The following is a 26015-nucleotide window of genomic DNA, read 5'->3' as shown; positions in this document are numbered from 1 at the left end:
TGGACAGGAAAATATACCCAGGTAGGTGTCCTTCGCCCCAGCTATGGTTGCCATGAATGCTTGGTAATGTTGGAACACGCCCTTTGCACTCCGGAGGGAGAAAGGTTATCATGGGTATCCTCCGATTGCCCTGCTCCCCTGGGACACCGCAACTTTTCGTGTCGGCCACACGCTTACCGGGGTTGAACATGGATATGCATCCTGGCCAGGTGGCCCAAGCAATATTCCGGCAGATCCCTGGCTGCAGTTTTTACGTCTGAAAACATGAACGCCACGTTGCAGTCATGGTTGTAGCAACGGTGGCTCCGGTGTATGTCCGTGGCATGCCCTGGATGTGTTATACACTGTGGTCTGGCATAAGGATTGTCCTCCATATATTCATGATACTCATATATCAAGTTTATATGAGGGTTGCAATGCAACCTTAGCCTCCTACAGCTGTTCCTATAAGCTCATATGAGCTGATCTACTACTACTTCCTGGCATATAGCAATTGCCAATAATGCCCCGATTTCTACTACGACAGGCTTGCAGCTGGGTGAACGGAACCAAGTATGACTGGCAAGTTTTCTGCATATGTTACTAAACACGGTTCAGCGGTACGGGCGTTAATACGAATGATTCATTGTCCCTCAACAGGATTGGAAATCTTCTCTGCAAGGCTGAGTGTTAGACTCCTGCAACATGTATCGGCCCAGACAAATTACCTCCGAATCCTGCATCAACACTGGAACGAGGAATATGGCATCATACTCACCCCATTTGTCGATCAGCGTAGACGACAGCTGTCGGTGGCTCTGGCGGGCTTACGCAAACTGTACCGGGTTGCTGCAGGGGTGCATTTAGCCGATATTGTTATTATAGATTTTTTAGGGTGAACGTCAATCTTGTGGCTGATGAGCGCGCGAATCCTGCAAAGCGTACTTGATTATATCAATCCGGCACATTCGGTTCTGGATTTGCCTGCGGTGAACGTCACGGCGGACCTGCAGTTCTCTGGCACTGTGCGTATGCTGGCGTATAAGCACGTATGTGGTGACAACCAAGCCATGGACTATATCGAGTCTGATATAGAGGGCGGGATATTTCCACTGCATTGGCATGGCCCAGTGTGCCATCAGTAATAGTTGCAACGTGTATCGGTTATGGCGTGATAGGCTGGTGAAGAACACAGTTTCCCCAACCATTAGTTAAAATGTGAACATACAATCTTACTCCTGCAAGACTTACTGGATCCATTTAGGTAATGATGGATGCTGTGAAACTTGTTAAACAGTCATACAGAGTGGATCTGAATTAGTGCATTGTTCATCGTGGTGGTAGCTATCTCTTCAATCACATCTACTAATCCTGTGGGATAGTTATCTCTTCACTAAAATAATAATGGAAATTGTAACACCCGACATAACTGAGATTGCTAATCTCCTTAAACAAGAGCACTACTACCGCGAGACAGCGCAGTAGGTTCTGTACCAGGCTGCCTTGCACCCGATCCACCAAGGTCATACATCAATGTTGCATGGTCCGTGGTAGTCCGTACATTTTTCGTCGTTCAAGCTGTTCCCTGCAAACACACACACCCCTTTGATCCAATCGACATCCATATCGACGGCGGCCGCGCCACCAGTAAGGCCTTCTGCCTGATTACAAGCGCCATCACGCTGCATGGTGTTGATTACAAGCTAGTCTTGTACATTCGTCTCGCGGCCCGCCTTGAGAAGTGTGGACACGGTTCCTGATGCTAGCGTTGCCGCTCGCCATGGCCAGTGGCGCATGCTAAGTCCCGAAGCCATCTACGTCTGCGACTGGCTTGTCAGCGCCTTCCCGGATCTCGGCAATGCTGATCCAGCGCCTCTCACCTTGGCTGATGTCCACGAGACGGAAAGGCACCTACTGAGTTATCAGTATTTGGCATTGGTTATGCAGAACGAGTCTAAGGTCTCACCTGCATCTTCCCAATCGGGAGGATCAAGAGAGCGTACGCCAGGCGTTTGGCCGGCATCAGGCGTTTCTCGATGGCGCAGAGCAGGGACATAGACCAAGGAACCGTTGCCGATAAGACGAGAATGTAACGGAGGCTGCATAAAAGCAGATCATGTATTGCAGATGCAAATCCGAGAGCTTATCGATCATCCAAGCATAATGACCTTCCGGCACCGAGTACAACTGGGAGATAATGAATGAGTCTGTCTCGCACCTTCCAGTTAAAGCTGTTTGATAGAGCGTGGGGCCCAGGAAAGTTGCTCACTGGTGAATCAGACAACTCACTGCAGGCCGGTTTGGTCTCCTCGTATCCTGTGCTTTAGTCCTTCGTATTGAGTGAGTAGCGTCATGATCCTTGTAAAGGGTGTTAAAATACGTTATCTAATTGCCTCATCGGCAAATATCAAGATTTCCGGAAAAGTCTCGGAAAAGCTTAGTATTATTACCGCTGTCGTAGAGAGTAAGGGTATCGAAAGCCAGCTAGCCATAAGAGAACAAGCCGCTCGTCTTCTGGCTCTTCTGGTAATGGTAACGGAAGACGAGCTATACGAATGTGGACCAGGCCGTGGCAACAGATCTGTATCAGGGGGAAATATGGCCGCCGAAATGTCTTACATGAAGATAACCGTCCATGATAACGCGCCGGATGGCTGGATCCGCACAACTTAGTCGGGAAATCTGTTACCTCGCTCTCCATGCAATGTAACATCGACACACGAAGAGGATTATCGCTACATTTAGCCAGGGTATGCCATTCATGTGAAGTCTGAATGTAGACACTATAGTCCTATCCGGGCGTCTCTACATCCCGTAGGTAAACCCCACAAGAGCTATCCTCCGAACAGGCTGTACTATCAACAACTGCACGGTGACTTGACAAACCGGCTGGATAATATCGGTCAGCAGGGTTTCCATTCCTCTGACGTTGAGGGCTCGTATTGAAGACAGCCAGCGGCAAAAAGATCAAGCCTCTCCCAGATAATCCACAAATTTTGACGACACAAAGAGACCCACCGGCCTCTCTGTCAGTCTGACACGAGTGTCACAATCCAAGTGGCCGTCGAGATAGGGAAATGGCGGAATATGTCCGCCATACACAGTACTTCGTCAAAACAACTGGTTAATCTGAACAACCTATTTTAGGAGCATCTGGATCCTTCGGCTTACAACCAGGGTGGGGACGGAGTACTTCAGGCCGGCGTAAAGCGTGATATATTACCCTGCATCAGCTGGATCCATATTGGTCCTGGAGTAATGCGGGCAGCGTGTATTGGGTATGTCGTATTAGGCATGTGGAAGACACAAATTATCTCCGAAAGTCCACTGAAATGTGTGCTGGGCAGGTTTCTCCTACATGTCTCAACGAATCTTTTGGGCAATGACGGATTCTACTCCGTCCGTTCTAGCACGTCTTCAGCATGTGAGATTTGGTGAATCTCTTAAAGCGCGTACGTGGAGTTGGCCTACGGACATGCCAGCTATCTCATCCTTTGAATTGATATATCCTGACTTAGCCGTTACAACTGGAGAATAATGGCGGTAGTGACACCGGACATCATCGAAATCGCTAACCTCCTCAAACGAGAGCGCTACTACCGCGACACAGGCCAGTGGTGCCTGTGCCGAGCTGCTTTCCATCCTGATCCGTCGAGAACACATATTAATGTTGCATGGTCTGTTGCCAGTACCTTTCTTTTCCTAACATGCTGAAGCCTAATTTCCCTTCAGGTATGCGGGTCAAGTTGAGGAGTTTGTCCACCAATCTGCCAAAATTCACCAAGGCAAAGTAAATATCATCCACTCTTCTTTTGATCCAGTCGATATCCGCGTCAAGGGTCGCCGTGCCACCAGCGAGGCATTCTGCATGATCACTAGCTCTATTTCATTGCATGGTGTTGACTATGAGCTATCCTCCTACATCCGTCTCGCAAGCCGTCTTGAAAAATATCCAGGAGAAGCAGATAAGAATTCCAATGCTGGACCAGGCTCAGACCAGTGGCGCATGCTAAGCCTCGAAGCCATCTATGTCCGTGACCGACTCGTCCGCGCCTTCCCGGACCTTGGCGGAGACGCGCCCGCTCCATGCTCTTTGGCAGAACAAGCAGAAGTGGAAGGTTACCCTCGAAGCTATCGGAATATGGCACTGGTCATGTTGAAGCGGGGTCTTAGTCCTCGCCCGGATCTTCCCAACGAGGACGACCAAGAGAGTGTACGGAGGGTGCTTCGTCGGAATCAAGAGTTTCTTGATGGCGCTGAGTAGTAGTGGGATAGATGGCCGGAAAAGTTCTTAGTAAATCACTTGCAAGAGGCGGACAATGCGACAAGAAGCGGGATAAACTCTAGATCAATGCCTTCTCTTCACTCTTCGAACAAGACAAGCCGTCATTACGGCAAACATAATGACAATTCTGTGTCCGACATAATTGCGCAACAACTCTGGGAGCCTGGAGCACAGCAGTCTGACAGCACAGGGAGCCGAATTTGTCCTTCAATAGAACAAACTGACTCATTCAAGGATAGGTCGGTCTTCTTGTAATCCAGCGCATTAGCTCCCTCGTATTGATGGCTTAGCGTCACGATCCTTGTAGGGAAAACTGAGCTCCTTATTAATTGACCTCACAGCAAACGCACCAGTCCTTTTTGGAGAGCTGCCCAAAAGATTGGCTACATTACCCTTGCCTCAAATGTATTGAGAGGATAAGCATGGGTTATCTTGCCATGATGAAGCCCAAACATAGGATTGGGAAGAAGAAGCAAGGAGTGTGTATAATACTGATGCCAGAATCCGGATTTTTGCTCTGAAAAGGTTTGGGAGTGACTTTGACGATCGTTTTTGGAATGAACTCGCCCGCTTTGCTGCTTTCCTCGTATCTTTAGTTCAGATCGTGGGGAGTCGAAAACTGACGAGAGACTGAGGTTGCCTTAATGCTGACGTCTGCACCAAATGTTCACAAGCCAAAGAATGGAACGTGCCTCCTCCTAATGTAATGATTTCAGGCTCTCGTAACTATGGAAGGGCAGTCTCGCTGATACTGTGGAAATAGATGAACACTGCATCGCACCCGAATGACTTCCAATAGTCTCACATGACAGATAACCACAGCATCATCTGTCGTCTGGTTTGTCTGTTCACATCGAATTGTTAGCCTAGAAGTTTAACAAATTAAGTTATTTGGGAGAAATGAGAAAAGGAATGAGTTACATGTATGCCTCATCATAATGAGCTATCCCTAAACTTGGGTGAACTAAGGGGCTATGGGCTGCCTGTACTCTCTGTATTAAGGAAAAGGCGAACATTAAGTTACTATAAGTTAAGTATGTGCATTGATTTTGCGGTTCATGGAAAGGGATAGGGTACTAAATTTTTTTATGCTTAGTAAAGATTCAGTGTCTGAAACTTAACCAAGCACTGCGGGCCATGGACCGCCAATATCTTGAACGGTGACAAGAAGCTGCTGTCCTGTGCAACTGCCGCCGCTCGACACGGCCAGAAGGGATTATCCATTAATAGTGTGTAGCAGGTAATCTAGTGCTTTATGATCCGTGCATATAATTGTGTGTAGGTTGACTTAATTCCCACCTCAGCCTTGGCAACCGCGAGAGCCGTAGTTTAGAATATACTAACTATAGCCTGAGCTACAATCCTCTGAATCTATTTAAACAGCTACCCAATTCTGGGGGGAGTAATAGTATCCTTTTAGGTAGGGCACTACACAGATGCTACGGAGTCGATCTTTAATGCAACTATGGAGTTAAATAACTGCTGAGCAATCAATGGCGGTAGGCCGCGGAGGTGTCTTAGACTGGGTGATATAACTTTAGTAATACTAGGTCCTGTCCTGCCTTTAATAGCACTATAATCTTAGCTACTCTCTAGGCTTTAGGGAAGTAGCTAAACTAGAGGGATGCTTAAAAGATCTTAATAACCTTATATTTTATAGTTAGCTAGATTTAGTACTATAAATTATAGAGAGTCTATCTGGCTATAAGGCTCTCCATGGAGCCATTTTTATAAGGATAGCTTTAACTTTATATAGGGAGCTTACTCTCATTAGGAGAGGATCTAGCTACTACCTTTCTTCCCCTAACTCATCTAGGATATTAGGTAATAGAGGGAAAAAAGCTAGTTTAAGTATGTATGCCCTTTCCTTATTATTATTAAATATCTGATCCACTGATGTCCAAACTTAATTAGAAACTGAATATCAACCATGACAACACCTTAACAACAGCTTGATGTCAGGATGGCAATGCTAGGACTTACAGATCTCTGGGGCAGTATAGGGATAATCCCTATAGATTACTCCCCAGGTTCTAGATATCACGCTACCTTCTAGATATTATTAATATTATTTAGGAACTCCTGCTAGTATTATTACTTAGTATCTTAGATTACATAGTAGTACTGTCTCCTTAGGTCTGAGGTAGTATTTCCTAGCTTAGTTAGGGCTACTCTATATTACTAGGATTATATGCACCAGTTCTGCGTCCTTATATATATATCTTATAACTTAGTTAATTCAGGCCTATTTAGTAAAGGGGAAGGATTACTAATAGCTAGTTACTATTTAGTATAAGGCTAATTTTAATAAGTAAATATAGAATTCTTGGTTTATCCAAGGTGGGCATAGAGTATACCACTATACATGTGAACCTGGTCTACTTGTTCTTGCAGAAAAGAACTATATTTTAGTAATAAAGTAGATATTTCATTATAATGGAATTCTTTAATGGTCTAGACAGTCTGTTGGTAAGAGCTATAATTCTTACTACTATAACTAGTGTCTATATTGGACATGACTTCTAGGTTARTCCGCTATGGTTGATCGTTGATCATATCCATGGTTCTGGCGGCCATGGATTATTATCGATAATCACCGATTTCAACCATTAGCGAATGGTGATCTAATCTATGAGATCACCCGGCTATGAGATCATTCAATATTCGAATGGTCTATGCTAGAAGGAATTATCTATAAATACACCCTTGAAATCACCCTATAGCTAGTAAGAATTAACTAAGGGAATTAAGATATTAAGCTAAGGTATACTTAGCTATTTTCCTTCTACTATTCTATTCTATTCTACTACTATTCCTTCTATTCTTCCTATTCTTCCTTTATACTTAGGCAAGCTATCTATTCCCCTTTGCATTCATGAAATTTCCTTTGTTATTTATATATTATCTATTATATACTATTTCATTATTTTTATTCACAAATATAACCTAATCTATATCTACTCTATTATAATTTAGACCCCCTTCTACTGTGATGACTATTCTTAGTTATATAGTATAGCTTTAATTTTTCTAAAATAGGAAATGACCTTATATCTAAGAAGTTAATTAATAAAGAGTTTAGACTTATAGCTATAATTAAACTATAGTATAAATAGTATATCTTTATTATATTATGTTCTTTATTTGCATTTTATAAGGTAGTTATTATTAGGGTAATATTATTATAAGTAATTAATTTACTATATATTATATTTACTACTTCTTTATTTGATTTTCTCTTTTATTATCTTAATANTTTTATTATCTTAATAACTCTTTATTATTATATTTCCCTCTTTTCTCTTATCTTTTATTTACTAATTATAATATCTTTATTAATTTAGATATTTATATTTATAACTCAGCATCCTTAATATTATTATAGTTTATACTTATTCTCTTATCTTAATAGTAATAGTTCTATAACTCCTATAGTATATACACTGCTTACATACCTCTATAAAGAACTTTAACCTATATAGTAGTACTCTATTTATAATTAACTATATTTTTAATATAAAGAAGTTAATCTTATGCTCTTAGTACTAATATCTAAATTAGAGAATGATAATAAATAGAAGGTTAAAGAGATTAAGAATAGCTAACTCTTAAATAATAAATATTACTACTTAATAAAATAGAAGGACTAGCCCTTAGAGTATAATTAGTAGACTTATATTAATAATATAGTTAATATATAAGAGGTAATATAAAAATTTAAGGCTAAAACTATTATTCTTAACTAGTATAAAGATGCTAGAAGGAGCTAGTTATACTAAAATATAGATATAGAAAGGAGTTAGATATACTAGCCTAGATCTCCTCTAAAGTAATCTATAGTATCCTAATTAGCTATTTTATTACTATAAATATAGATAATAGCTACTAGGATCTCTTTAAAGAATACCTAAAGAGCTATACCCTAGCTAGTATATCCCTTATTACTAGGTAGTAAGTATAATAGCTTTTAAGAGTAATAAAAATACTACTCTTCTACCCCTATATTAGTAGCTAGAGGTAAGATATATACTAACTTATAATATTAATCTATATAAAAGGAGTTATAGCTAGATAATATCTTCTATAGACTAACTTATTAGTAAAGCTATTGTTACAACACCAACACAGCCACATTAGCGCAAGGCGGATGTGACAGGCAGAATCTAGAGGATTATTAATCACTAATCAATCTTGAAATGATCACCCAGCAATCTAGGGAAATACTTAATCTGGATAGACCCCTTCTCACAGAAAAACAGTTCAGTTATACACTACTACACCATATAGGTAACCACCACCCACCAGTCACCCACGTGACTGATCTCTGGTAATGACCAGTTATTATGGAGGACAATTCATATTTACTAAAAGGATATTAAATATAGCTATCACATCACATAACTAACTACCATGTGCCACAGCTTGGCAATGGTAGATGGGTAGATATGATAGATGGTATGTCAGTATCATCAACATCTACCATCATACCATTCTACTATCTACCTCAACTATCACCTGGGGAAACTAAGGATATATAAAGGCACTTATTACTATTATATCTAGCACTCTTAGTTTTAGTTTCTTGCATTTAATATAAGTTATTCACTTAAGTATAAGTTCACTAGTCTAATTCATCAGTTACTCTCTTACTATTAAGTATATATACTTAATAGGCCCTGCTTCTATCTTTGCTATTATTATTCTTGTGTATCTTTGGATTATCCTTAATCCTGTTCAGATCATTATACCATTGAGCATATCTATACCCCACCAGTATATCATTAGGCCACTTGATCAGTAGGCCTTAGGCAAGTATCGGATATAGTCCAGGGACTATATCATTCCCGAAGTAGTGACTAGCAGGAACAGCAGAGACGGATCCCAGGGGGTGACAGCTATATCTAAATAGTATAAATTTAATAGACCTACCATAACCTCCTTCTTAGAGGAAACTACTAATCTATATTACTTATAATAGGCTAACTCTGTGTATTTAAAGGCTTTATATAGGGTTATTACTACCTTATTAATATTAGAAAATAGCACTGAATCCTATAGAGGAGTATTATTATTATTAATCTTAAAAAAGGCAGTATACTAATAGAGTACTATAGAGAGATTATATATATTACCTAATATACTAGTTAATATCTTATTAGGGTTAGTAAAGCTTATGAAAACTAGGAGGTGCATATACTATAATATATATTATATTATAATATAAGTACAATTGGCATTTGTGCCAGCGCGGCCGAAAACGGCTACCGCCCCGTTGCGGTTTAGCGTCCGTGCTGTCTGTGCTCCCATAGGTTGGACCTGTGCCTGATTCAGTTTAGCGTTTCGTACCTTTCCGCGATGGGATCTGCCGGCCCCTGCTGCCCTGCCCAACCTATGACATCTATATACGGAGGCGTGCACCAAAAGTGTTGACCCGCGCTAGTAAGCTTGGCTGTATCCTGCTGACGCAGCCCCATAGTAATTTGTATGGTAACGCGTCCAGCAGGAAAAATATTCGAATGAATCTATCTAGATAATGGATATGAATCTATTCAAATGTCTTCCCAGTCTAGGTCTAGATCTTGACGTCTAGATAGCTGTCCCTTAATTCGTCTTCCTGCCTGATTGCGCTTAGGCCTATCTCGCCCCTCTTGATATTCATTCCCACCCTGCAGCTTGATAACCTCCTGGATATGGCGAATCAGGCGTTCAATCCATTGTTGAATCTTCTCCTGTGGAAGCTCATTCCATGCCTTTATCCATATAGCTTTACCAGTCTTCTTATTCTGAGGTGCTCCGCGTATGGTTGTAAGCCTCTTTAGAAACGGCCAGCATGGCTCAATAGCATTCAAATCAGGCGAGTTCCCTGGCCAATCTAGAAGCCGTTGAACCTTATGGATATCATATACACGCTGTTGACTATGGTGGATATGGGCCGGGGCCTTATCTTCAAGGACAACAGTATTAGGTCAATCATTCTGGCATTCTTTTGCAAAAGGAATAAGCTTTGGAATCAAGACTTCCTAGAAGGGAGAAGTTCTAAATTAGTATATAAATTACTAAGATTAGAAGAATCTTACCTTTCGATATCTCCACTAATCTATTCCACCTTTCTTTGCATTACAAACATATTTACCATTCTTCTCATTCCACTTCCACGTAGGCTTACGCCCCCCAATTCCGCGGAGATGAAGGCGATTCATAGTAGTATTCATCTCCCATTTAGCACGGTAGATAGGTTCAAGCGCCTGGTTTAAGGCTTCAATTTCTATCTCAGCCTGCTTCTTCTATTGTGCTGTTTCTGGCTCCCAGATATGAATAGGACCTTTCTTCTCATAAGAGAAGCACGCCCAAACCATAAAATCAGATGCCCCTTTCCAACGCCGCCGTACACATGTTAAATCATACCGATCTTCAACTGTTCGCCATACACGTACAGATCCACGCTGGTGGCCAAGGACTACCGCAGTTTCATCCATCCAGATGACATTCTTCCAATCGTCTAGGGTCCAGTGTTGGTGATCCAGGCAGAATTTGAGTTGTTTGGCCTTAGCAGCTTCAGTTAGTCCAGGTTTCCAGGAAGGCTTCGCAATAACAAATCCATTTCGCTTAAGAATCTGTAAAACAGAGGAGTGTGATATACCAGCCTCATAAGCTAGAATTTCAGATGATTTCTCCCTTCCATTGCGGTCCTTGGATACAGAATTAATAATGGCTTTCTCCTTCTCAGGTGTTATCTCCTTAGGTCGGCCAGATCGTTTAGCATCCTCAGCATATTCCATTCATATACATTCGCAGCTTCCAGGGTTGAATCCACGGTCTTTTGCACGTTGTATCATCTTCCGGATAGATCGAATAGGAACCTCTAGCTTGTCAGCAATATCTTTGGCTTCTACGCCCCAGGATATAAGTCCTAGTATCTGTATGCGTAGTTCGATTGGATGGTAACCATTCTTAGGCATGGTGAGCAATAGATTCAATGAAAATAGTGAGTTTGGATAGTCTCAAAGTGTTGAATATTAGAATGTAAACAAAGATTTTTCCTTCTAGACGCGTTACTATATAAATTACTATGGGGCTGCGTCAGCAGGATACAGCCAATCTTACTAGCGTGGGTCAACACTTTTGGTGCACGCCTCCGTAAACAGACAATGCATTGCTTAACAGGCCGTCCCCTTCTTTGAAGTTCTTTCTTTCCCACCCAGGAGGCATTCTATATAGAACTAATATATCTCATCAGCAGCTGGAGTACGCCATCCACCTGAAATAAAAAGGGGGGCTAACAAAATTTCTCTCCTCATTATCTAACTAATCTATCGCCTTCACCACTCTTCATATCTCCTAGCAAGAGGAAACCTGAAACCTAGCTAATAATTTCTAGTCATTGTAGTATATTATCCTCCTATCTAACAGGCCATCCCTGCCTCTTTTAAAATTTTCAGTAATGTGGCCTATATCTTGGTGCCCCCCTAGCAGGCAACAGCTCTTCCTCTATGGCAAAGAGTGCTTTCTGTGTGCACCCCTAAGAATTCCTAGTTAATTAGATGAGAAAGTCTCCCCTGCTTTCTCCTACATGCACTTAATCATTCCATTTATTAGGCTTATTGCTAATGTATCTCTAGCAATATTTAAACAAGGAGAGCAATGCTTTGATATAGTTAGGCTGTAGCTAATCCATCCAGCATTGCCCATCCTCGCACACCAGTCACTAATGGAAGCTGGTCATTATATCTTTGTTATCTCTACCAGCTGTTTCTATTCCTCTAGTCCAGCCATTTGCAATATGTAGCTAATAGCAAAAATAATGCATCTCTATTTCCCTAAGTGCGCCTTGCAGCTGCTATCACTGCTAGCCATCTAATTATAAGTTATAGTTGAGTGGAATCAGTGGTATCACATCTCTGTGGATTCACTGAACCCAGCCCACCTGCTAAGGCGCAGCAGCAAGGAAGATGGGTGATTGTAATCTCGAATGTTTCAATAATGGTAGCCTATGGCTAATCACAGAATTGCCGCACCTCATGGAGTCGTGCTTCATTGGCTGCTCTTTTCTGGGTGTCTGGGGTGGTTGGCTATCCCCTGTCCGCGGAGCCCAGTTATTTCGCCGCTGTCTCGGAGTGACTGCAGCCCAACAGAAAGATCAAGGTGTTGGGCCGTGGGATTTCTCAGATTTACGACTCTGACATCTAGGAATACAACATAGGCGCTCTCAGTGGAGGCATGGTTAAAATTTTGGTTGATGACACGGGCTGTCAGCTTAGGAAGAAACAGTAAAGAATAATATAAAGCACCTTATGTGGTTCGCCCTCAAAACTCCCAGTCTGTAATTTCACTTTCCACAATTCTCCATTTCCTTACTTTTTTCATACTAGTCCTAGAGAAATTATGCTGAATTACTCTCAGTGCATCTTTCTCTCTAGACATTCGCGCCATGCCTGTCATTAACCTTAACCATATCATCCCTTACCACCCTTCACCTATCCTTAAACCCCCTTCTAAGCCATTACAGCTACGCGCCTCATGCTTTAAGGTCTCACAGTATTTAAACTTCCCCTTATTACTACCTTTAAAGTTATATCCTCTCCCACCTCACCCTCTGATACTGCTTCCCTATTATTTTATTTTATAGTCTACCTCTCCTCCCCTCCTAAATTCTTTTTTGTCCACATTATACCGCTCCTCTGGACTATTACAAGTCACTAATGTTAGTTAAGTCCCTGAGTCCAGTATTAAGATACGCCATATAACTGAGATAAATGATTCTGATGAAGAGTTTGCCTAACTGGACGCGGCAATCTTTAAAGGCCAGCCCTGTCTTAATCTATTCATTAATAAAGGTAAATACCAGCAAGATAACTATGGAGCTAATGCCGCAATAGGGTAATTAGTTAGGCTAAGCAGTAGTAAGAAAATTGCCCTATCTGTTATCTTAGGTAAATGAGCCATGCCTTTCTTATATCATGTCCAGCTTTATTAATATGATCTTCTATCTAACTTAGTTAATATAACTGCTACATAGTTTCCTTAGAGAATATAATAAAAGGATAGATTAGAAATAGTCTGCAGGGTACTCCAGCGCAGGCCCATCTTACCCCTAAAAAAGAGGGAACATCTCCGCCAGATCTAATTAATTCTAAGGTTTTATTAACATATACAGCATCTATAGATGCTAAATCTAGTAATTATGTACTTAACAGTGCGTCCTTCCTTTAAATATTGCTTATGCTCCAGTCTCATGTGCTTAAACAGCTCTGTCTTTGTCAGAGCTGAATGACCACTGCAATTCCACATCTTACAACTTATTGAGAGATCATGTTATGACAGATACTGCTGAATCTGAGGTTATGTCTTGTCATAATCCCAAGTGGCCTGATTCAATGAGTGAAAACATAACAATACTGACCGCAAACAGCATCCAGGCGATGAATTGCTCAGCTATAGTAGAAGAAGATCTGATTATAGTGCTAGCTGAATGTTAACAGAGCCAAAGCCTTCATAATAGGCATGATACATTGCTAGGGGATGATAATGGCGCCTAGATAACTCTACACCCAGTGGATGATGCTGCATTGATGACCCACGCCTTGAATGCCCCTGAATAACCTGAGACATGCGCGGTACCAGAGTTAGGGTTATGAAATTATTTAAAAAGTCCATCTCAGTCTTATTCCATCTCTGTTATTATACCGGAACGCCCCTTAATCATAGCAACCGCTGAGCAGATGAAGTCCAGCTTGTAGATGTTAAGCATGGATAAAAGGAAGAGGAATTCTGTATCTCTAAGCAATGTTAATAATAATGATCATGGTGATAATGATTATGCTAATAGAAATGAGGATGGTGATGATAGTGACACTTTGCCGCATCCCTAGAAGCGATGGCGACGAAGGGTCACTGTGAGGCAAAGGATGGGCTAAGTATGCCATAAAACATAAAGAACTATATAACAGGAAACCGTCTGCTTTGATGAACCTTGGCATCACTATTAAACAACTGGACTTCAGGATATTAAGACTATTCCTGTTAGGGGCTATCTAATGCGCCAGGTACTTCTCTCTCGCGTGGTCTATTCCTTTACTTTTAAGGAAGATAGAACAATGGATCTTCTCTTGAATAAGTCAACAAGGTGCCCTTTAGAGAATTAAGATGATGGTCTCTAGAGTGGGTACAGGGCATGCAGGAACCATAAACCCTCTGGTTATGCTACCAGCAGGTGTGTTGCTGTCTTATCTGAGGAGGACAGACTTCTAATAAAATTAAAGTAGAAAGACAATCTTCCATGGAATGAGATTATGAAGCATTTTCTAGGGAGGACAAAGGGTTCACTTCAGGTTTAGTACAGCACCAAACTTAGGGGTTTGAGCTGGTTCGATGAGTCTTCTGAGGCGGCGAAAGGGTTGGATTCTAGTTTGCACGAATCGGCGTGTAGCAGCGGAAACTCAGGTTATCAGCAGCGATACGGACGTCCTCGGGAGCGATGTAGAGTGGAATGCTATTCACCGGCTTAATGACTATATTTGCGCTGTCAGTCTCTGCTGAATGAATTGTAGCAGCGAAACGGCAGGAGACGTACTCAATCAGCCAGGCGAAGCCAGTCTATGTCGCAGTTATATCTTAGGAATTTGAATGTTACTTGCATATTCACAGATATAGTTCAGGAATAAATACGATGCTCTGGGAAGTGGAATTGTTCACTTGAACTAGAAGGAGAAAGTGAACAACGATGGTACTTCCCATGTCGCGGATGAAACATCAGCTTTAATGTATGGATTTTAGTGTAAACATTTGGATGCTCAATCTCCTATTCTCATTCTATGCCTCGACCAGAAGAAGTATATCGACCGCCAAAAGATCGACGCCCAGGGAACCAACTAGCGAAGTCCAAGACCACTTACAAATATCCTTGAAGAATAAGAATCGGCCCTTGAATTTGTGTTTGTGAAATTCGAACTGGCAAAAAGCAAGGCATCAGATAATCTCTCCCTGACAAAGCAACTAGTACACCAAAATCTCCTCATCTTTTCCTTCCACGTCCCTCCATTTATTAAGCACCTTCTTCATATCCGCTGCGATATTCTGAGCATAGTCAGGCCCAGCGGCCCCAGCAGGCAAATCCGCTGGGTTCCCCCTCACCCAAGCAACAGGTTCTTTAGCAACACCCGCGAATTTCTTTTTAAGCTCTTCAACCTGCTGAGGCTCATAGCCGCGACCGAAGATTACCGCGCGAGGAGGCCGGCTGTAATCATAGGTTCTAATCTCATTAGGGCTCTGAGACTAAGGATCACGACCTACAAGCAGATGCGGGAGCTCAGCCTCTGCAGCTTTATATAACAGGATGAAGTGGATGACTGAGGAGCATTAGCACTAGACTTTGTTTATTTCAGGAATATATATCAAGAACCTTCATATTCAGGCAGCAGGTGCTGAGAGATTCATTTCCCCATCGCGGGTATTCTGCCGCAGGCAACTACTAGCATCTGCTGAGTGAATGAAGACATGTTGCGAGAGCTGTACACTGTATGCTACAGGATGAAGGTATTTCAGAGCATTAGAGATGGAGAATTATGGAGTAAGCTAAGGTCAATAATTCAATTTATATTCTTTATTGCGGCGCGCTCAGTCTTCATCATGAGTTGATGATGTTTAGACGGAGCATGAGAGCCCGACTCCAGCTAATTTTAAAGCCATAAACTTTGGGCGCAGTTTGGGCCAATCGTGGCGACCCACTGATTTTTTGATTATTCAACAGTCCCGACACCCCCAACCTAATGAGTAAAGCAACACCATCACGTCCTTTTTATATTCTTAGATTATCCATTACATCACCGCATGTCTTTAAGATAAAAGAAAAGGCCTCAAAAGTAATACATAATGGTTAAAGTAATGACTGACGCGCCCGCTCCTCGTAAGAGAGGCCGGCCACGAAATATGACGGATGATCAGCAAGCTCCTAAGGTGGGCATATCCTAAGCAACTATAGAGCAAGTTAGAACTGACTTAAGGAATCCAGAGATGTTGAAAGTAGCTTCATATCACGCAGCAGGCATATCGCAAGAGAAAAGAGACCATGATTATTAATCTGCAATCTTGCATATAGGAACTCAAGTCAGGCATTGAAGAGCTCAGCGTGTTGTTCCTTTCCTTTAGTAATCTTCTATTCAAGGCTGGGATTCTCTAAAATCAGCCTTGTGTCACAGCTGCTCTGCAAAGAATTACACAGCAATACATGTCACTTACTAAAAGGGGCTCTGATGAGGTCAAACAAGCACCTATAGCCCCGGCGGACATATCACCATTGACATCTCTCACGCTCAGCAATACACAAGATATAATCTCAAATTACAATCCGCTCATAACGCAACTTGATTCATTACCAAGAATCAGTGATGCTTTCCAGTCCTCATCGGACCTCGCGGCTCAATGGCCTGGACTATCACAACTACCCCCCATGCCACCCTTCCAAGAACAAGCAATTCTACCGTTCAGAATGGCCTTATCATCTCCAAATATCCCCTTCTCATCCATCCCTAGTCCCGCCTTGAATTTCCCGACCATAGTATCGCCCAATAATCTCTTAAAGCAAGGGTGCTGGACACTCTCACACCTTCTGGTCTGACAATGCTGCGAGACTGGATACTATCTATTAATAAGCTTATCTAGAGACGATCCAAGGGTCAAAGCAATCTTCGGCAAATAATTAGCCATTAACAAGCGCAACTGCTTAATCTCCGGATTCGTCGCTGTCATGCACAACAAAATAGGAGATATGATTGAGTTAAGGACAAAAGTTCTTAATTTAAGGAGGAATAGCTACTCACCTAAATAACTCACCCTTTCCTCGCGAACGTGGCAAATTATTAATAAATCAGGTGCTGATGAGTGGATGGATGCAAGTGGTGTGTAAAGGCTGCTACAGCAGCAAGGGATTCATATTCAGGACCTAAGCTTACCCCTCTCTAGTCACCGGTTCAATTCAGCTCCGCAACTCAACGCAGTGAGATTCATTAAATGTCAGTAATGCTGAGATTAATGGTTCTTTGTGTCTTCTTGTCTATGCATTTACTGACCTTGTTGTAGATCTTTCCCTTTGCCCCATCTGTCTCAGTCGCGGACCAGCGTTCTGAAAGCGCGATATTGAGAATGCCATTCACATTATAACTCTTAATGATCCTTGGGCGTCTAATCCTGTGTGCGAAATACCATGAATTATATATAAAAATAATAATTATCTATAATAGATATAATCTCTGCTTACTTTGCATGATGCAATGATTAGAAGTAGGATCCTGCTGTGGAGTGAGGAAATCCTTCCAGAGCATATGTTCCCTATGTCTGTGAAATTTCTTTAGAAAAGTGCCCTTTGCATCCCAGCCCTTCATTTTGACTATCACTTTAGCGTCTTTAGGCTGGCCTTTGAAATCCGGGGCCGGACTCCAAAATTAGCTATATTTTCTATTTATATATTCTCCCTTTTTGGGTCACATAAATGCGCAGGCACATTTCTAGTTATGTTGATGCCATATAGAGACTCTGTTATGGATCACCCCATTCTTATCCTTACCCACAGCGTGCGTGCGCTCTGGCTACCAGTATGCCACTCTCTCCAGGCCCGCCTTGCTGGGCTCTCAGAACGGGTCCGCATTGACAAGACCCTTATTATTGTAGGAGATCTTCTCACTGGGGTGGCTCAGATGCTCCATGTAGGCCTTAGAGGGAGAGGTAAATGGAGGGCTGGGGGCCAAGGGGTCCTTATGATGAGGAGATTCCAGATAGATCAGATTGCCTGTAGGTAAGGGAGCAAGGAGCTTGGTGTGTTGGAGAGCCCATTTAGGATAGAGCTCTGGGTTCAGAGCACAGAAAAACTAGACGGTTGTTAGAAGGAAAGTCCAAGAAAGACTAGAAGGATCCAGGGTGGGTCAGAAATGGCACATTAAAATTCCAAAGACAGAGTGAAGCATCTTACAGGTCCCTCTATAGGATGCAGAGTACAAGTGGAGAGAAAATAATGGCAATGATGGAATGGAGCCTAACAGCAGCAGTGAGTATACATACTATGTAATCATAAATGACATCAAATCCATTTCAAGGTACTCTAATTTCCTTCAACCAGGTATCATTAAAGAAATCCCCCTGGATGAAAGTGACCTTCCCTTTCCCAACTTTCTCATCTTGCATGCAGTACTAGCTATGGTTCTCCTTCTCCTCCTTCTTACACGCTTTAACAGCTGCGGCGCTGCACTCCAGGCCAAAGGCATTATACCTAAAGCTCGCGAATAAGAGCACATCAACTCCACGTCTACAGCCCAGCACTAGGGCCTTCCTTCTCTCACCGTCCTGCATGATGGGCCCGCCAATGGTGCCAGCTCGCTGGACCAGGGTGTCTTCTAGCGCGGGGTTAGGAAAACCATGATCCCAGAGCAGATTATCACCTTTGTCCCAGAGGGAGGCCCAGCCCTCAACATACTTGTCCCCTTAATATTTGGCCCAGTATGCTTGAATATCCTTGGGATCAATGTTGGTAGGAGTCGTCATGGCTGTGGGGTGGTGATGGAGTCAGGGAAGTTAGAGGTGCTCGCTTTGGCGTGACAGTGATAAACAGGGTAAAAAGTTAAAAAATAGTACAGAGTGATCAGAACTATTGACTGCACAGGGAAGTAAATGATACTGGGTGAACAGCATCTGTTCTACTTATGCCTCTCTACACCCGTAATTAGTGTCTTTAAGCTGTGATTAGAAATCATTCAATTGGATAACCTCAAGCTCCGACCGCGAACCAATAGTCAGGTGTTTATTCATCATACCGAGAGGGAGCTGTTGAGAAAAGTCGAAGTTTCTACTACAGTGGCATGGGATTGGCCCAGGCGGAAGTCTTGGGCCCACCGTCGACCAAGAATGACGCTGCTCTCCATTTCTAGTCACCATTCTCTCCCGACATTTTTCCCCTGAAAGCTTAACTGTCATTGGGGCTGACTACAGCAACCCACACTCGCTCAAATCTGCCATGCAAAGTCCTGCAGGACGTGATGAGTAGTGGAGACGCAGCCGGGGACCAAAAAGATAAGGCTTTGACTGATGACATCAACTTTAATGCTGCGCCACCCGAAAATATATCTAAACATTTCGACGCAAAGGTCCAATGTCTGACCTGAAGGTAGTTAGTGGTAGTGGCAGATTAATAATCAAGCCGACAGGTTAGTTAATAACTTAACTTGGGATCAGACAAAGAAATTCCCATGGAAGAAAGATGAGTATGACCATTGGGGATAAGTGGGTTCAGTCGGTTCTTCATTGACGCACTGAATTAATTCTAGTCGTTCAACCATCGTAGCTCGCAATGAATGTGATTGATTAGTCGGACCAACTGTCGATCCATGGGGGCTAGTGATTATAAGGTTAGACCCGCCCAAATGCCTGATGATTCAACAAAGACGGTGGAACTAACTGTTAGGAAACCTTAATGCACGAGATGTTCACTAAAAGCCCTATCCGTCACTGTTAGGAAAACCTTAATACACGAGATGTTGAATAATCACCCCATCCGTCGAAAAGATGTCCCATGCTCTTTGTTCAGCACATTAATAAGTTTGGGCTCCGGGCCTTGAGTCGGATTATTAATCAGAAGCTAAGTTATGGTCATATACGCCATTACTTTATTGTTCTTATATCTCGTGCGTGATGTTGCTACTCTCCCACCGGCAACTCCAGTCGTCTGATCTCCAGCATTGTTTTCCATCGAAGTTCTTTTGCTGTCAAGAGTCTGGCAAATTAGTGAATCCGAAGAGCTACAACATTGAGGTCAATCGCGCCCCCGAGAAAGCGATGTACCAGGCGAGTTCGCTTGGAAAGCCCTCCGGACGATCTCCCTCCCCAACGGCGGACCCTATCGTCGACTCCAGCGCGGAGCAGCCAGACGACGAATCCGGCCAAAAGATCGACCCCCGAGACATCTCACAATGGCCCATCACTGCAGATATACTACAAATACGACAACGTAACGAGACTAACGGTGGAAAATCGAAGAAGCTTGGGGTGACATGGAAGAACCTCACAGTAAAGGGCATCAGCAGTGATGCGCTTTACAACGAAAATGTTCTCTCTCAATTCAACCCATTCGGGAAGGGTAGTAAGAGCCCACCCCTGAAGACTATTATCGACAACTCTTTTGGATGTGTCAAACCCGGTGAGATGTTACTTGTTCTTGGAAATCCAGGAGCCGGATGCACAACGCTGCTTAGCGTTCTATCAAACCACAGAAATGGCTTCGCAGAAATTACTGGCGACGTCTCGTTCGGTTCCATGACCAGTCAAGAAGCCAAACAATATCGTGGTCAGATCATCATGAATACAGAAGAGGAGATCTTCTTTCCAGCTCTTTCAGTTGGTGACACCATCGAGTTCGCCACACGTTTGAAGGTGCCGTTCCACCTACCACCGGACATCAAGAACGAGGAGGAGTACGCCCAAATATACAAAGAATTCCTCTTGAAGTCTCTCGGTATCACACACACAAAGGATACCAAGGTCGGAGATGAGTTCATTCGTGGTGTTTCGGGTGGCGAGCGCAAGCGAGTGTCTATTCTCGAATGCCTTGCGACTAGAGGCAGCGTCTTCTCCTGGGATAACTCCACTCGTGGTCTCGACGCGAGCACTGCGCTAGATTGGACGAAAGCCATGCGCGCCATGACAGATATTCTTGGTCTCACTACAATTGCCAGTCTGTACCAAGCTGGTAATGGCATCTACGAGCAGTTCGACAAGATTCTGATTCTCGACAACGGCAAGCAGATTTTTTACGGACCACGAGATGAAGCTGTGCCATACATGGAGGATCTTGGCTTCCTATGCGACCCTGCAGCCAACAAGTCAGATTTCCTCACGAGTGTATCGGCGCCTGCTGTACGCACAATTGCCCCAGACTTTGAGGACCGATTTCCTCGAACAACAGAGGAGCTGCTCGCTGCTTATAACAACTCGCCCATCAAGCCAAGGATGATGGCCGAGCTCGACTACCCCAATAGCCCCGAAGCTCAACAGAATACGGCGGACTTCAAGGAACAGGAGGCTCAAGACAAGCACAAGAACCTCCCAAAGAAAGCTGCGGAGTCCGCAGGATATTTCCATCAGGTGCAGACGGTTACCATACGCCAATTTCAGATCCTCTGGGGCGACAAGAAAACTCTGTTCATCAAGCAAGCCACAACTATCGTTCAGGCATTGATCGGTGGCTCACTGTTCTACAATGCTCCGGATAACACGGCGGGCTTGTTCATCAAGGGAGGCTCACTCTTCTTCTCTCTACTATATCCTACCTTCATCGCTCTCGCCGAGGTTACGGATTCGTTTGTCGGCCGACCCGTCTTAGCCAAACACCGGGACTTCGCTCTCCACCATCCATCTGCCTTTGTCTTCGCCCAGGTCATTACCGACGTGCCGATCATGCTCTTTCAAATCTCGCACTTTGGAATTGTGCTGTACTTCATGACTGGATTCCAGTACACCGCCCAGGCTTTCTTCATCTTCTGGCTCATCAACTTGATCTCAGCTCTGGCTATGACACAGCTGTTCAGGTTCATCGGTGCCGCTTTCCCGAATTTCGACGCAGCAACTAAAGCTTCTGGATTCACCATCGTCGCGGCCTTCACGTATGCAGGATACATGATTCCCAAGCCCGACATGCACCCTTGGTTCGTTTGGTTCTTCTGGATCAACCCCATGGCCTACGCGTTCGAAGCATTGCTCGCGAACGAGTTCCACGACCAGGTGATTCCTTGTGTGGGCCCATTCCTAGTTCCAAATGGCGAAGGATACAGCCCCGAAACAGGAGGCGGACAAGCATGTACCGGCGTCCGTGGTGCGCCTCCTGGAGCAACCAGCGTTACTGGTGACCAATACCTGGCTTCCATGTCCTTCAGCCACAGCAACCTTTGGCGCAACTTTGGCATTCTCTGCGCCTGGTACGTTTTCTTCGTGGCAATGACCGTCTTCTTCACTTCCAGGTGGAAGCACATGGGCGAAGGTGGTCGCGGCCTCCTCATTCCCCGTGAGAAGCAGAAGAAGGTATCTAAGGCAGTGGTTGCGGATGAGGAATCCCAGGCTGTCGAGAAGCCATCCGAGAACTCCGGTTCCGATTCCGAGAAGTCGGACGCAACCATCGACAACCAGCTCGTCAACAATACGTCGGTCTTTACCTGGAAGAATCTGACTTACACCGTCAAGACGCCGCATGGCGATCGTGTTCTTCTCGACAACGTTCAAGGATTTGTCAAGCCCGGTACGCTCGGTGCTCTTATGGGATCGTCAGGTGTAAGTGCACTTGCAATGCGATTGACAGATCGGATATATGCTAACATTTTCACTCAGGCCGGAAAGACTACATTGCTCGACGTTTTAGCCCAACGCAAGACTGACGGTACCATTCATGGTTCCGTGCTAGTCGATGGTCGCCCGCTCCCTGTGTCCTTCCAACGATCTGCCGGCTACGTCGAACAGATGGATGTCCACGAGTCATTGTCCACGGTGCGCGAGGCCTTGGAATTCTCTGCTCTTCTTCGTCAGAATCGTGAAATTCCCCGCGAGGAGAAGCTCCGCTATGTGGACACGATCGTCAAGCTTCTACAGTTGGAAGATCTCGAGCATACTCTCATCGGTCGCCCGGGTGCTGGTCTTTCTGTCGAACAGCGCAAGCGTAAGTCTGAATCCATGGAACGGAGTCGAGACAGACACTAACAACTTATCAGGTCTCACAATTGGTGTTGAGCTCGTAGCTAAGCCCAGTATTTTGATCTTCCTCGACGAACCTACTTCTGGCCTCGATGGCCAAGCTGCAAACAACACGGTACGCTTCTTGCGCAAACTTGCGGAAGTCGGCCAAGCTGTCCTCGTCACGATTCATCAGCCATCGGCCGACCTCTTTGCCCAATTCGACACCCTCCTCCTACTGGCGAAGGGTGGCAAGACCGTATACTTTGGCGATATCGGCCATCATGCAAGGACCGTCAAGAAATACTTTGCTGATCATGGCGCACCGTGCCCCCGAGAGGCCAACCCTGCTGAGCACATGATTGAAGTCGTATCAGGAAGTCTTTCTAAGGGCAAGGACTGGAACCAAGTCTGGCTCAACTCGCCAGAGCACGAGAAGATCACTCAGGAGCTTGACACTCTTGTCGCCGATGCTGCCGCCAAACCGCCTGGAACTGTCGACGATGGCCATCAATTCGCAGCGCCCATGTGGGAGCAGGTAAAGCTTGTCACGCACCGCATGAACATCTCCTTGTTCCGCAACACCGAGTACATCAACAACAAGCTCATCTTGCATATACTCCTGTCTCTTTACAACGGCTTTTCGTTCTGGTCGATTGGTAACAGCGTCAGCGATCTCCAGCAACGCCTCTTCACGGTCTTCAGTTTCCTGTTTGTCGCCCCCGGTCTCATCTCCCAGCTGCAGCCTATCTTCATCGATCGTCGCAACGTGTATGAGACGCGCGAGAAGAAGAGTAAGACCTACCACTGGGTGCCGTTCGTCACTGGCCTGATCGTTTCTGAGCTGCCCTACCTGGTCGTCTGTGGTGTGTTGTACTTTGTGTGTTGGTACTGGACTGCTGGATTGCCAAATCATACCAAGTGGGCAGGCAGCACATTCTTCGTTGCAGTAAGTTCTCTCTTCTTTGGTTGACTCCTCGCTCCAAACTAACAAACCGTCTAGATGTTTTACGAGATGTTGTACACCGGTATTGGACAATCGATCGCCGCGTACGCTCCCAACGCAACCTTTGCATCTCTCGTCAACCCGCTGGTCATCACCACCCTCGTATCATTCTGCGGTGTTTTCGCTCCTTACTCCCAGATCACGGCGTTCTGGAGATACTGGTAAGCCTCGTACGACTATCAACACCCACGAGATCAATGCTAACATCACATTTTAGGCTCTACTACCTCGATCCCTTCAACTACCTCTTCGGCGCCTTCCTCACCTTCACCACCTTCTCCGTCGATATAACTTGCGAACGGGGCGAGCTTGCGGTCTTCAATCCTCCAGCGAACGAGACATGTGGCGACTATCTCTCCACCTATCAGCAAGGCATGGGACGTGGCACGAACCTTCTGAACCCAGGCGCTACGGAGAACTGCGAGGTGTGCCGATACACTACTGGACAAGACTACTTGAAGACACTCAACTTGAACGAAGAGTACTATGGCTGGAGGAATGCGGGGCTGGTTGTATTGTGGGCTGGAGTGTTCTACGCCCTGGTGTTCTTGATGATGAAGTTGCGAACCAAGGCGACGAAGAGGGCATCTGCGTAGATGAATGGTGTTTGTTGAAGAGTGAAAGATTGCCAAGGTACCGTACTCGAAGAGTAAAGACGGAGTGCGAAGTTGAGCGCGTACGTGTTAGCTTCAGGTGTGGTGTTGAAGCTGCACAAAGGAAGATTCAAATCCTAGATCATAGAATTGCGCACTTGCGCCAAGCTTAGACTGTTGTAATAGTTTCATTGGGTAATTAAGACCATATTGCATTCTCAAAGCTTCCTAGCTGTGGTGACTGGTGTTGAAATTGCGATCATCAATGAATCAGTATTAAGTTTACTGGACTAAAGAACAGAAAAATCAATCAAACTCAATCCTTTGATGGAAGTCTCCGGTGTAGCTATCAGAGAAGAAAAGGATGCCACCCCGTAATTATGCCAGGAGTATCTCAAGTAACCTAAATAGGAATGCTATTGTGGAGACCTGAAGCCATGCACCATCTCTAGAAGTTGGCAGTAACTCAGACCTGGAAAAGGGGCTGCAGGCTCTGGAAAGAGCAATCTGCTTGAGTGCATGTGTTTCGTAAGAGCTCCCAACATGATTAAACTATATTTAAAACAGCAACCTTAACTCCCATCCAGGAAAGAGTCCCGTTGTTCTATAAGTAATGAGAGGATGGTGGAGATTGTGTTAATCCTATATCTATTTATTTTATCTATAGAAGCTGTTATGATAGGTTCTCGCAGATAAGGGACTTAACACTTACTAATAACTTTTGCTAGAATTAGTAAGTCAAGACTTGTAATTAAACTGTTACTTTAGGAGATAGCAATAGATGTTAATTTCTTAAACTCAAAGAATTATCTAAAGTTCCATGAGACCCACACCCAGAGCATTAAATTATGGGAATATATTATAGGAAAGATTTTTCTTCTTAGATAACTAATCCATATTTTAGCGAAGAATCGCACTAGTGTCTAGCTTTAGTAATAGTCTGCTAAAATGGCAACCTTAGCAAGCAACTCCAGGTATATTTCCTGGGGTAGATTCTGGGCTTAACAGTGAAAAATGTCCATAAGATTAGAAACACCTTAAGATCCTAATTATATATAGGGATCTCTACTAACCCTTCCTTAAGTAAGCAAAGGCCTTCTTTCTAACATCTACTAAGCATCTCCTTAAAGATGGGTGAGGCCAGAGTTAAATACTTTATAGATACTTAGATGCAGAAGTAATCCCCTTACATATGCTTATTACTTTCAGGTTCTTGCAGGGCAACTTTGCAGCTAATTTCACTTCCATTTTCTCTGGGGCCATTAAGGGAGGCATTTAGCTATGCTTCTTAAAGCTACTCCTCTAAAGGCTCAGTGGTAGGCCCATTAGCTGACTTAGTAACACTATCATCAACTATCTCAGCAGTAGACTGCATAGCTGTGTCAGCTGGATCCAGAGTTTCAGCAGGGTTGTCAGTTAATTCATCTATTTCTGGCTAGGCAGGCAATTAATTTCT

The 26015-nt window shown here is 44.0% G+C and overlaps 4 protein-coding genes across 4 annotated transcripts; 2 read left to right on the top strand and 2 right to left on the bottom strand.

Annotated features, from left to right (window-relative positions):
• Positions 1-1776: 1776 nt before the first annotated feature.
• Aud_009527 (uncharacterized protein) lies at positions 1777-2035 on the bottom strand (the record flags this gene model as incomplete). The annotated part of the gene is made up of 2 exons (XM_043294379.1): positions 1777-1890; positions 1946-2035. The coding sequence occupies 2 exons, from the start codon at positions 2033-2035 to the stop codon at positions 1777-1779; spliced, it is 204 nt and encodes a 67-aa protein (XP_043150314.1).
• Positions 2036-3516: 1481 nt separating this feature from the next.
• Positions 3517-4243, top strand: Aud_009526 (uncharacterized protein; the record flags this gene model as incomplete). Its single annotated transcript, XM_043294378.1, has 2 exons — positions 3517-3656; positions 3712-4243. The coding sequence occupies 2 exons, from the start codon at positions 3517-3519 to the stop codon at positions 4241-4243; spliced, it is 672 nt and encodes a 223-aa protein (XP_043150313.1).
• Positions 4244-15256: 11013 nt separating this feature from the next.
• Positions 15257-15668, bottom strand: Aud_009525 (uncharacterized protein; the record flags this gene model as incomplete). Its single annotated transcript, XM_043294377.1, has 2 exons — positions 15257-15529; positions 15663-15668. 2 exons carry the CDS (start codon positions 15666-15668, stop codon positions 15257-15259), a joined length of 279 nt encoding a protein of 92 aa, XP_043150312.1.
• Positions 15669-19936: 4268 nt separating this feature from the next.
• Positions 19937-24562, top strand: Aud_009524 (uncharacterized protein; the record flags this gene model as incomplete). Its single annotated transcript, XM_043294376.1, has 5 exons — positions 19937-22564; positions 22622-22946; positions 22999-23909; positions 23964-24127; positions 24184-24562. 5 exons carry the CDS (start codon positions 19937-19939, stop codon positions 24560-24562), a joined length of 4407 nt encoding a protein of 1468 aa, XP_043150311.1.
• Positions 24563-26015: the final 1453 nt, after the last annotated feature.

The sequence above is a fragment of the Aspergillus udagawae genome (genome assembly GCF_001078395.1).
Source record: "Aspergillus udagawae IFM 46973 DNA, scaffold_8, whole genome shotgun sequence".
Classification (NCBI taxonomy): Eukaryota; Fungi; Ascomycota; class Eurotiomycetes; order Eurotiales; family Aspergillaceae; genus Aspergillus; species Aspergillus udagawae.
Note: the sequence above shows the minus strand (reverse complement) of the source record. Positions and strands in the feature narration are given on the sequence as shown.